This window comes from Symphodus melops (assembly GCF_947650265.1).
Source record: "Symphodus melops genome assembly, chromosome: 8".
In the NCBI taxonomy this organism is placed as follows: domain Eukaryota; kingdom Metazoa; phylum Chordata; class Actinopteri; order Labriformes; family Labridae; genus Symphodus; species Symphodus melops.
Genome location: NC_136698.1, coordinates 2,226,398 through 2,238,626, shown reverse-complemented (window position 1 = coordinate 2,238,626; position 12,229 = coordinate 2,226,398). Strand labels below are relative to the sequence as shown.

The 12,229-nt window shown below is 41.6% G+C and overlaps 1 protein-coding gene across 1 annotated transcript; it reads right to left on the bottom strand.

The window, feature by feature from the left end:
- Positions 1-817: 817 nt before the first annotated feature.
- LOC306828146 (leukocyte elastase inhibitor-like) lies at positions 818-5,731 on the bottom strand. Its single transcript, XM_079350420.1, has 7 exons — positions 5,636-5,731; positions 5,132-5,320; positions 3,742-3,879; positions 2,806-2,923; positions 2,569-2,711; positions 1,775-1,942; positions 818-1,310 (listed from the first exon to the last, which is right to left on the bottom strand). The coding sequence occupies exons 2-7, from the start codon at positions 5,297-5,299 to the stop codon at positions 828-830; spliced, it is 1,218 nt and encodes a 405-aa protein (XP_079206546.1). The 5' UTR covers positions 5,300-5,320; positions 5,636-5,731; the 3' UTR covers positions 818-827.
- Between the last annotated feature and the right edge of the window lie 6,498 nt (positions 5,732-12,229).

The following is a 12,229-nucleotide window of genomic DNA, read 5'->3' as shown; positions in this document are numbered from 1 at the left end:
ACAAAAGTCCTCACTGACTGAAACAGCATCTTATAAATGTATGCTGAACAGACTCATTTTTGTTTCTTTGTGTGCAGATTCAACAGCAGGTGTTTCTCTCACTTTGTCCTATATGAAATTCAGATTTCACATTTACCTGGATGAAGTTCTACTTTATTAACAAGGATTAAATGTTCTTGTAGGGTAAATTTAACCGTCCTCAGAGGTTGCTCTTTTGAAACCGTGTGGTGTAGAAAGGTGTGTCACTTTGATTTACAGTGTGGAGATTATTTCTTGTCTCCAGCCGTCACGGAGGCTTTACAGTGTAGCCATGGTAACTGCTGACACATGACACACGTTTGATTCATGTCGACTTTTCAGCCTCTGGATGTCCATATTACATAACAGTCGTCATACAGAGCGTCCCACAGTGGAAGCCGTTCATCTCTACGTGCTACTCAAAAACTGACAGATCATTTATAATGAGCAGCAAAAGTTTATTTACCTTTTTGTTATTTTTGCTTTAGTTTGGAGAATGACACCTTAATTATCCACTAAATAAAATGTCGCCTTAATAGATCCACGGTTCAGTTTTATCTTAGAACAGAAGATAAGAAATCAAAGATAAAGTATCCTCAGACCCTGAGGAAACAGAGTCCCCTGTGCCTGTGACAGCAAATCCTGCCACACTGGAAGTTACGAACCATGTCATGAGAGGCCAATATGGGGCCTCGTCTCCTCCATTCACACTCTCTGCAGGATAGGTGGAAAGAGCATGAAAAGGGGGGGGGGGGGGGGGGGGCTCTGTATGTTACTGAGGCTCTGTATGGGATGCTGATGTTCTTAATTTAGGAAGAACAAAACAATCCCCCACAGCATGCCTTGTTGGATAATGATGTGTGTCCATCTGTGTGAGGAGACGAGAACTTGCCGAGGAAGAGGATGGACTTGGTCTTATTGTGCCTGATGAAGAAGAGGAACGGGTGGTCTGCTGTGAAGTGTTTCTGCCGCTTAGGTACCTTTATACTCAACCCTTTCACGGCTCCAGTTCCAGTGGCTGCGGCCGCCTCCGTCCCCTTCTCGTTCACATCAATGAAGGCTTTGTGCGCCACCGTAGACAGGAAGAGTCCTCCTTCGCCGTTCATGCCGGACAGATCTGCATTTGCCTCGCAGAACACGTCTGTCATGCCCAGTTTGGCGAGCGGCTTCTTCAGCTCGTAGTCTTCCTCCAGCTTGAACTTGGGCAGGTGAATGACGACTTCACTGTTGAAGTCCATGTTTTCCCTGTTGGTCCATTTGTCCAGCTGTGCCTGTGTTAGCTTTTTTTCCAGCTGCAACAAAAAACAACATTTTGTGTTTTTCTTTAATATACTCGATCATTTTTGCTGAAATTGCTCTTTCATCATCGTCTTTTTTTAACTGCGCTAATGTTTTAGCAAAGTTAGATACTGTATCTAAAGTCAGTCAGTGACATGTTGCATTCAAGTATGAGCTCCTAAGCTCTTCTAGGTTCCTGCTGTGTTTATGTCAAACTGATCAAAAGGATGTGATGTCTGATGCTCACTGTGTTTGGGTCATTACAAGTTTATTTCTCATTAGCTTCTAGATGCCTGTCATTCTGATCATTACTTTTAGAAAGGTTGTGAAAAGTGAGCTTTTTAGAGCTTGTTTTATGAAGACAATGGTGTCTCATCGATTGAGTTTAAACAAAATGATGTTTGATAATTAAAAGACTCCACAAGGACTCTTCAAGACAGGAAACAGATTGAACCAGAAAAATGTCTAGATTGAGTACCTTCAGGAGAGGGTCAGAGCCGATTACAGACTTCTTCGGCAGCAGGATGAACATGCTGAGCTCATAGTCTTCGTATGGCAGCTCCAGGATCTTCAGTCCGAACTTAGGGATGTAGTTGAAGGGCAGCTTCTTCACCTGGTGCATCATCTGGACCGGCTTACTTTCATTCTAAAGCACAAGAAAGACATTAAGGTCAAAAGATCAAGTTAGACAGTCTTCATCGGTACGGTTATAGCGGTACCAGATTGTGTACTATTAAAAATAAAACAATAGGAATCCAGTTTCAATACCAAGGAAACAAAAAAAAAAGTTGGTAATTGTATATTTTCTAAGTACTAAAAAAACCTGCAGGCAACTGTCTGTATTACAGAAATGGTCACATATTATTAAAATCCAATTCACCATGTTTTTCTAACACTAATACATGTCTGTCTATACAGAAAGCACAGAGTACACCCGAGCCCTTCCAGAGAGGGGGCGTGGTCAGACACAGTTCATTTACATATTTAAAGCTACAGACACAGAAACAGCCTGTTCTGAGCAGGGCTGAGATAGAGGGGTTTATAGACATGATCAAATACAGGATCAGAGTGGATTTACAACAAGAAACTTGAAACGTTTTGGGGAGCTCTGTGACTGATTTAAAGTGGTAAAAAGGAGGAGAATACATATGTGGCCTTTAAAATAGCATAAAGCGTTGTTTTACAACATGGCATGAAAAAAAGAAATCAAAGAATTTAGAATAAATTCAAGTTTATATCTCAAAATCTAAAAACTTCAGCTTTAGTTTTCACCTTGTTGACTTTAAAGGGCATCTCCTTGGTCTTTCTCACATTGAATGGGTTCTTCCAGCTCCCCTTGAAGTAAATGGCATTAACCAGAGTCAGTCTATTCGATGAGTCGATTGTTCCTGGCTTCAGAAGATCTTTAATCTTATCTGAAAGGAAATAAACAAATAAACAAAGATTAAACAACAATCCTTAGAGGATACTGTGGAACGATTGCTGCACAAATTGATCTAAAACTTGTACTTTCTGTCTGCTGCTCGACCCAGCTGTTGATCTCCACCCTGCAGGCCTCTGAAGCTCCGATGAAATCCACAGACTTCAGGTCTGCCTGGTAAAACTGTTTTGTGGCTTCGAGGAATTCCTTTATAAAGCAGAAGATAATCAGTGAATAATAACCTGGATCTCCTGAATCCTATGCACAGGTGAAGCTACTCAATGAAATGCTTCTGGCCTCAGAGCTTAAAAGCCCATTGCTGGCTTCAGGAGGAAGGAGGTTTTTGGAGATGGGACCACAGTGACACTTAGTCAGGGATTGCGTGTTTAATTTGATGTTTGTTTAATCATTCAGTTTGTCTGTTACTAATAATCCCTTGGCTTTGATTCTCTTACTATAAATTGGGTTTATTGTGTTGATGGTCACAAGTTCCAAAAGACCGAACATAGCTTGGAAAAAGGGCATTTAAATTTGCTGCCCCCTTTTCTTGGAACACATCACAAAATGATTTGAAACTTAACCAACTTCTCTCGTTTGACGCTTTGAAGAGGAAGTTAACGGACTTGGAGGCAGAGACATCTGGCTGTAGATTCCTGATATGTTTAAGTAGGATTCTGACAAACATTTGCTGCTCAAAACTCTTATTTGTGTCTTTCCATTACCCAAGGATTTATTTGTAATGTATTTGATGTATTTTTTTTTTGTTTTTTTTTATTTATTTAACCTTTATTTATCCAGGAAAATCCCATTGAGATTAAAAACTTCTTTTTCAAGGGAGTCCTGGCCAAGAGGCAGCAAACATTACACAGTCAGACTCACAACATACAGACAATTAACAGAAAATTTCCTGTCTGTTTTTGGGTTGCTGCTTGTTATGTCCAGGACACTCTTGAAAATGTTTAATCTCAATGAGTCTCTCTTCCTGGTTAAATAAAGGTTACAATAATAAAAAGTTGAAAACTCACCGGGAGGAAGTTGGCTGTGCGTTCTCCATAGAGTCGGTTAGCCAGCTTCAGGATGTAGGATGCAGACGGTGAGTTGATGTCAGCGTTCAGAGTCTGAAAGTCTGCATGCACGCCTTCACCAGCGCTGAATGAGAGCGCCTGTCAGGTACAAAACATTTTATTAAAGCATCGAACTTTTTTTTCTTTTTTCTTTTCTTCTAATCTTGTTTTATACTCCATTTATTTAACTTTGCCCATTTAGGTTTATTAATGTAAATATTATTTATCTTTGTTACCTTGTTTTATTTTATTTACCTTTTTATCTACATTGCACCGTGGGGAGGGGGGAAACGTAATTTTGATTTCACTGTATGTCTGACATATTTTGAAATTGACAAATAAAGAACCTTGAACCTTGAACCTTGAAAAAAAAAGTTGGGTTATCCCAAACTCTTAGTCCTGAGCTGAAACCATAGAAGCCTCAGTGACGCCAAACAGTGGATACTGAAAGGGGGAGGTCGCTGAATTGGAAATGCTTCCTCTTATCTTTCAGTCAACCTAAAACCAGGCCACAAGAGTGGTGGCTGTTATAGCAATTACCTTTGTGAGGTTTTATTCTTCTCCAGTGTGTCCTAGAGATTCACTCTGCACAGACACTAGGGGTGCAAATGGGGGGGAAAGTTTCCACGGGAAGTTAAGCTGGAAATTGGAAACCTTCCATGGGAATTATGGGAATTTACCAGAAATTTAGGGTATTTAATTGTATCACATCCAAGCTCAATTGTAAACATTCTGTTTTGTCTTAAGTAGACATCCATGCAAAATAATACAATTAAAAAAACATTTCAACAGATTTCCATAATTGAAAAATATATTACCCCATAATATCATCAAAACAGTTTTCCCTTTATAAGTGCATAAAGGGGGCGTGGAGCCCTCTAGTAAGTAGTGTGCTTTTTGATTGAGGAATAGCATAGATATTTAAGTGTACTAATATGAAATCTAGATTTCAATCTACATATCTAGATACATCAAGATTATCCAAAAATACATTTTCCCCAACTATATTTATTTCAAGTTCCCTGTAAAGGACCCACTAATTCATGGAAAGTTTTCAACTTTGAAAAATTCCCAGAATTTTGCAACCCTAAGAGACACACAAATAACAGGCAGAATTCAGAGTCCCTTTATACAGTACATGTCAGGGAGGAAACGATATTAACAAGCTCTGTTGGAGAAGATTAGCCATTTCAATACAATCAACCTAGAGAGAGAGAGGAAGGTCAGATGTCCACACGGAGTCATCTTTGTAGATTCAAACTCCTGAACTCAGAATGTGAAATGGAAAGGATGACAGCATTTTAAAAACCTTCATTAGAAATTATAACTGACATATATGACTTCTTCTTACCTGTGCCATCTGAGCCGCAGTGTTTCCTCTCGCTCCCAGGTAAACCATGGCCAGGGCCGAGCTGATGCTGAACGGGGAGACGAAGATGTTCCCGGTGGGGTTCGCTTGGCTCAGGGTGCGGAGCAGGTCCAAGGAGAAATCGGTTTGTGAGCTGCTGATGGCGGCCATGACTGCAGATGCACACTTATCCTATATATAGCAAACAGTGTTTAAAATGTGTTTACAACATGTAAGTCGACAGAAGTGTGCTGGGTTACATTTCATAGCTGAGTGTGTTTACAGCAAGCAAACACATTTTCTTATCATATATAAAACTGACAAGTACAGCAATAGAGCCAGAGATGGCTAATGAGCTATTTTGAATCCTCAGTCATGTTGTAAATTATAACAAATCATCTGATGTTGTAAAAAAACGACCTGTTTCACATTAGCACTACAACAAGTACAAAACAATACAACATGTATAGGTAGATAACCTCCACCCCAGATGTACTGTACTCTTACCTTTTTCCCCCAGAAGTCTTCTCCGGTGCTGCTTCACATATCAGACATATAGCATGTTTAAAAAACAACCTGCACACCTTGGGCTGAGATCACTGGGTGTGGTGGCAACTATGGGAGGCATCCATCCAGTGTTATTATTAAACTGGGTCGCTTGTTAATGTTGTCGAGTGACTTCCAGTAAGTTAACAACACAAATGTCTTTGTTATGATTCACTAAAGGCTGGACCAAATGCAACACAACAAACGAAGGAGCTGGTTTAAAAGCGGACAGGACAGATTGTGGCAGGCTGGCAAGAAAGAGACAAGAGTTACGCTACAGAAAAAGTCTTTAAGAAAACAGCAATGCACTGCTTTATCCAAAAGTGCCAATTCAACCTTTGACTGTTGTATGAACAGACAATCTGGCTGTGAGTGGGTGAAAGAGCAGGGATTTTAAGGACTGCAGGCTCAATGGTGGATGGGAAACAGGTGTGCAGTAAAGAAGGAGTCAGGACTGGACAGACTGCTGCTTAGACGAACACAGACAGACAGTCGAGGAACAGACAGACACAAGAAAAGACAGGGAGAGCTGAGGCCGAGGCTGTGACAGTCTTCAGGAGTGAAAACCTTCCCTCCCTTTCTGTTCTCTTGAAAGTAACAAAAACAAAGCACAGAAATGCATTTATGTGTCAACCTTGGCTGTAATCACAACCAGAAATACTTTATTAAAGAAATAATTTAAACTGTAAAATAAAATGAATAGAGATACTAAAATAAACAGTAAGTATCAGGTGGAATAATAAGCTATGTACTTAAAGTATGGAACATAAAACAATATTTACAGTTATTGGTGTATACAAGAAGAAACTCAGTAAAGTAAGAAGAATTTACTCGAAATACTTTGATTTAAAAGGATGAAAAAAAATATATTTTTTGTTTTAAGAGGACGTAAAGTGGTGGCTCTGGAGGGCAAATACCAGCAATCCAACATGTTGCTCTTTACGATTGAACATCTGTTCTCCACTAGAGGGAGCCAGAGGGATGGGCGGCTGAAGACAGGATTTCTTGTTAATCTTTCCCCTTTATGTATCGAGACAATAACACACCAAGACCCACATGAAAAACAGTGACATGTTGCTTTTTTTCTAATTTGACACTTTATTCATCCCAGAGGAGAAGTTCTGGTTTTACACTCTGCTTCTCACACACAAGCCCGAATCACAAACAGCTGTGGACATGCATAAGTGGAGAGATGTCAGAGAGCGGCTGCTGCACAGAGACACACCAGAGTCAGTGAAGGTACAGTGCCTTGCTCAATGGCACCTTGACAAGTGACCTGCATGGCACCCTCTCCAGCTACCAGACCAACTTCCACACACCAAGAACCCCGTTTTCGACCGACACACCCTGGAACTAAAATAGTTCAGGGGCTTTTTATAAGGAACTAAAAAGTTCCTGTTTCCCATGTTGTCTACATCTTGATGTTCTGACTTGAACCAGGGACCCTCTGGTTCCATACCCAATGTTATGATGCACACAGGTGATTAATATTCGGACCAGGGTGCACGACTCAGAGACAGGTTTCAAGATAAACAGTTTTCTTTAATGTTCCAACGTGAACAGTGAGCAACCAGGGAGGTGAAGTGAGATCCCAGTGAGTATCTTGAAGTCCACAGGAGAAATACAACACGTGAAGGGAGTGTTGATCCGCAGAGCAGCAGGTAAGACCAGCTGTCACACACTGATGACACAGGGAAGAAACACAATAAAAATAATTGGGAACATGTAAAACTAATATTTTCACAAAGAAGTTCTGGAGCTAAGATTTGAGTACGCTACCACTGAAGTAGTCCAATAATCCGGCAGGGAGTGGTTGAAGAGTCCAGGTGTATAAGAACAAGGAGGTTGATGAGTCGATGAAGATCAGCTGATTGCACACAGAAGACACACATGGGGTGAGAAACAGGAGGAGCAAGACAGACAGGGAAAAACAGACAGCACACAAGTGGGAGGGCGCATTTCAGAACAGAATCGTAACACCCAAGTCTCTACTGGCTGACCTAATGTTGCCACATAATTAATTGATAAAACTCACGAGAATAGGCAGACACGCTTGATCCGACTAAAAGACTTTTGTTTCAGCTATCTATTTAGTGTGTTATCCTGATCTTTGAGCCACCCTCTCAGGGGGCCCAGACCCCGGGTTGGGAACAAATGCAAACTAGAACTGCACAAAGTGGTCAAGAGCAACTATTTTATTCTGTTTTTTTTTTATTCATCTCTTACTGGCTTTCATAATTTATAAACAGACGTGATTTGTATGGAAAATTAGCATTTGAGTCTTGTTCTTTAAATGATTGTTTTGGTTTTGTTTGAATGTCTGAAATCGTGATGTCTTTATGCTGTACTATTCATGACTTGTTTTCCTCTTTACGTATATACTATCTAGCACCACAGTTACACAATCTTATCACGTGTTATTCTGTCACAATGACATTGAGAGTGAGTGGAAAACGCACATGCCAGCCTCTCTGTTCTGTTCTGTTCTGTTCCTGTGGTTGACGTCGGCATTTCCATTAGCAGCAGCAGCATCATCCGTTTGTCCTGTCATCGTGCTCCGTCACCACAGGGCCGCCGATCTGTTCACGGACTCATCAGACGTGTCATTCACGAGGGGGGGGGGGGGGCAGAGCACGGTCGCTGGGTTAGCCTTGAGGCAAAGTCAGACCTCATGTGAGAAAGGACACGTGCATAAAAAGGCAGTTCCCACTTTTTATTAATCAAGTAGTAAGCTTCTGTATTTATATCTATTCACCTTTACATCAATCAACTTGTCCAAGTATGTGATATTTATTACTTTATTTTGTATTTGAACTTTTTACTTCTTACTGTCGTCGATACGAAATCTTGTGTTTTACATTTTACGGACTGTGCCTTTAAATGAGGAGAATTATCAGGTGGAGCGCTTCTCTTTTCAAGATGTTGCATTTGACGTGTGCAAGAGCGGCCCTGGGTGGAGTGTGTGTGTGTGTGTGTGTGTGTGTGTGTGTGTGAGGGGGTATTTCACATTGTTTACCTTACTGTACCTTTGTCCTTCAGCAGGCTCATAAGGACACTCTAATGCCTGGACTCACAGATAAACAGTTTATAAACTCTCAGGACCGCTGGCTCATATCGTCCCCTCCTGCAGCGTGAATTACTAAACAAATAAAGATCTGTATCCCTTAAAGCCGGCGTGCTGGGCCGCAGCAGCCGTGACACTGGAGACCTCAGCTGGGAAAACACAAGAAGGTGGAGCTGTGGAAAACACAAGGGTAAACACATTTTGATGTGAGGGGCTGTTTGTTCCACAACAACAAGCCAAGATCTATCAGCTTACCTGTCCTAAAGCTCATGGAGGCCTTTCTCTGCCTTTTGTTTATTGCATTTGTGTTTTTAATCTTTGCCTTTATTGAGAACACAGCTGAAAAAGAGACATTACGATTTTGCAAAGAAGATGCTACGTAGACTCTGTGTGTGTGGGGAAACCACTCTTGACCCAATGAGCTAAATCCCTCATAACATTAAAAAAAAAAAAAAAAAAAAATCTGCAAACTCATGCTTTTTGAAAAGATCCAAAAATCCTAACATGAGTGGAAACCAGAACACCTGCTCGAGGAAATCACATGGAGGATGTGTGAAGGTCTGACGGACAGAGGGAACAGAGACAAGAGAGCTGAGTCATTAAACACAGAAGAATGCTAAAAATCGTAAACCGTCTTCGCCTACTTGAAGTCCTCCCGCAAAGAAAGACAGAGAACGGAAGAAAATGATGGATTGCTTCCCTCATGACTTGGATGTGGACAAGTTCCTATCTTCCCTTCACTATGATGAATGAAATGGCACCAAGACACAGCAACAGAAAAGGGCTACTACATAACTACCTGGTTACACCATCTGCTAAACCTGTGCCTCTGGTTCCTATTAGTAGCCTTGCCCGAGACTTAGCCAATGAGTGGCTTGATTTAGTTGATTTTTTTTCTCTCTCCTCTCTCAATCAAAGAGGAGAGAGGGAGACAAGGAATCAACTTTGAAATATTACAGGTAAGAAATACACATGATTTGCTTCGAGTTGGAGAAAGGCTTTGGTGGTGCCATCGTCATGCACGGCGCGTTCACAAGTGCACCCGTGTGTGTCCTCTGTATCTGTATGTACAAAATGCGCAGCCGGAGACTTTATCTGTCTGAAAACATACTGGTGGTCGCACATGGGGAATCGCTCATGACACATCATCAGATACCACCTTAATCTCATGTTTACAAAACTGAGCTCAATTAATGCATGACTCCAGAGTTACCCCCCCCCCTCCCCCCCCCCCCACACACACACACACACACACACACACACACACACACACACACTCATAGATGCAATTAAATAAGGTGCAACTTATTTGATACAGATTCTGAAGTGATGCCGCTGCCCAGTTTGAACCAACCGAGCAAGAACACTGCGTACCAACTCTTTTAGAAAGTGTTCAGATTTCGTCTGCTAATTTTTTTTTAAGCACTGACACAGCTTTTGTAATTAGATCTCCTTATATTCGCAGAATGACATCTGAAGTTTCTGCTACAGAATATAGATCTTAGATGGCAGCTTGGTCTTTACAGTAATGTACGCTAAAGATGTAGTCCATGCAATATATCTGTACGTCTGACCTGATCCCTACAGAGAATCTATGCAGTGTTGTCATGAGGAAGATGAGAGACAGACTCAGCGACACAGACGAGCTGAAGGCCGTTACCAAAGCAGCCCGGGCTTCAGTAACGCTGCCTTTTCGCCTCCACGCCACACCACATTGATGCAGTAATAAAGACCAAGCGTTAAGTGGAAATAAAAACTACTTTTCAGAAGGATAGACCTTTCTGTATTATAACCTTTTTTTGGATTGATGTGATATTCTCAGTTAATCACCAGGATAAAGAATGAAAATGGCGTAAAATATTTCACTTCATGACCTTTTCCATTAAACAAAATGAAAGAAGGGAAAGTTTTCCACTATATTCTCATATATTTTTTTGCTGCACCTCAATGAATAAATAAAGGATGATTGGTCGACAGCAGCAGGAAAAACTTCTGTCCCCCATGTGAAAGACTCCACAAATAATTCACTTATGACAAACACTGAAGGAGATGTCGAGTCAGATACAAAGACTGCAGATGCACACATGGCGATGGCTCAACTGGAGGAGTCGGGTGTCTGTCAACAGAAAGGTCAGGGGTTCGATCCCCAGCTCCTGCAGCAGCATGTAGATCACTCAATGGGCAAGGCACTTTACCCCAAGTTGACCTGCGGTGTGAAAGCATACAAGAGTACATCTCCTCCATTAGCTGTAGAGCATACCACATTTGTCCCATGTGGGCACATTCCTCATAATGAATATAAAGCCTGCGTACAATTTAAAACAAGTTCACCCACTGCTCTGTACTCATGCATAAAGAAAGACTCAAACCTTTTCCCAGTCTGTACATTCCTTTAACTCTGGAGTAGAGTTTTTAATTTTAATATGGAGAATTCACTCACTTTGGTGATTCAGCCTCAAGTGGCCATTCGTGGAACTGCAGAATTGAATCTGTTTTTCCGGCCTGTTGGATGGCGCTTGGTGGGTTTGTGTGTTTATGTCATAGCTGTATCTTGTCCACTATTATCAGTGTTGCACTGCTCGTACACAGTAAAGAGAAATCCAGCAAACAATCTGCAGCAACAGTTTTCATCATCCAATAAACAGGAAACATTGTCGCTCTGAAGGACCCTGATGACATCAGTTTCCTGGTTTATTTATTTCCTCCCCTGTCGTCACTTGTCTGTAACCAGGCAGCAGAAACATAAATGAACTGCAGACCTCGAGTCATGAGATCATGTCGGTGCACTGTAATGGTCACCGCACCTCCGATCAACACGGCTGCCCTCGATTCCGTCTGCCGAGGAAAAGGAGCCTCTGCAAACCGACTGCTGTGGTCAGCTGGCACGCCGGCCTCATTGTGTGCCCACACAGCTGTGACCTTCTCAGGGATCATCAAGGAATCTGCCTTCCTGATTGAGATTCCACGTAAGATTAAGTGCGGCCCCTGGAAATCTGTGTCAAGCGAAGCATACGGTGCGCCCGGCCGTCGGCCCTCACGCTGTCCAGCTTGTGTTTTGCAGCTCGCGTGCAGCCAGCGCCACAGAGATTTACACTTCATGCGATGCCGGCTCCCGGCGCACAAAACTGAGATTTGATATATCTTTAAAACTCTGCGGCAACAATACCAGACAGTCTATGCATCATAATAGACTGAAAATACCTCGCATTTAAGGCAGCTCGTTAAAACTGACCTGCCTGCACGCCATGTGACATCCAGTGTGTCTGCTTTATGAACTTCCTGTCTGGGAAATTGCAATCAATTTGTCTGATTTGCCATATTGTGTACCTGAATATATTTACGTTTTTATATGGAGTATTATTTAAAGTTACTCGTAAACGTACACATAAGTTAAAGACGACTTTAAAAGGTTGATCTGTTTGTTCCAGGAAACATATTTTCAATTTCTTAATTAGCTGAAGCAGCAGTTTTGTGTTTTTGTTGGTTTTCTG

Coding starts and splice junctions, on each gene's coding strand:
- LOC306828146 (XM_079350420.1), bottom strand. CDS start 5,299: ATGGCCGCCATCAGCAGCTCACAAACCGATTTCTCCTTGGACCTGCTC. Junction 3,880..5,131: donor CTGCGGCTCAGATGGCACAG/GTAAGAAGAAGT, acceptor TGTACCTGACAG/GCGCTCTCATTCAGCGCTGG. Junction 2,924..3,741: donor GCACAGCCAACTTCCTCCCG/GTGAGTTTTCAA, acceptor TGCTTTATAAAG/GAATTCCTCGAAGCCACAAA.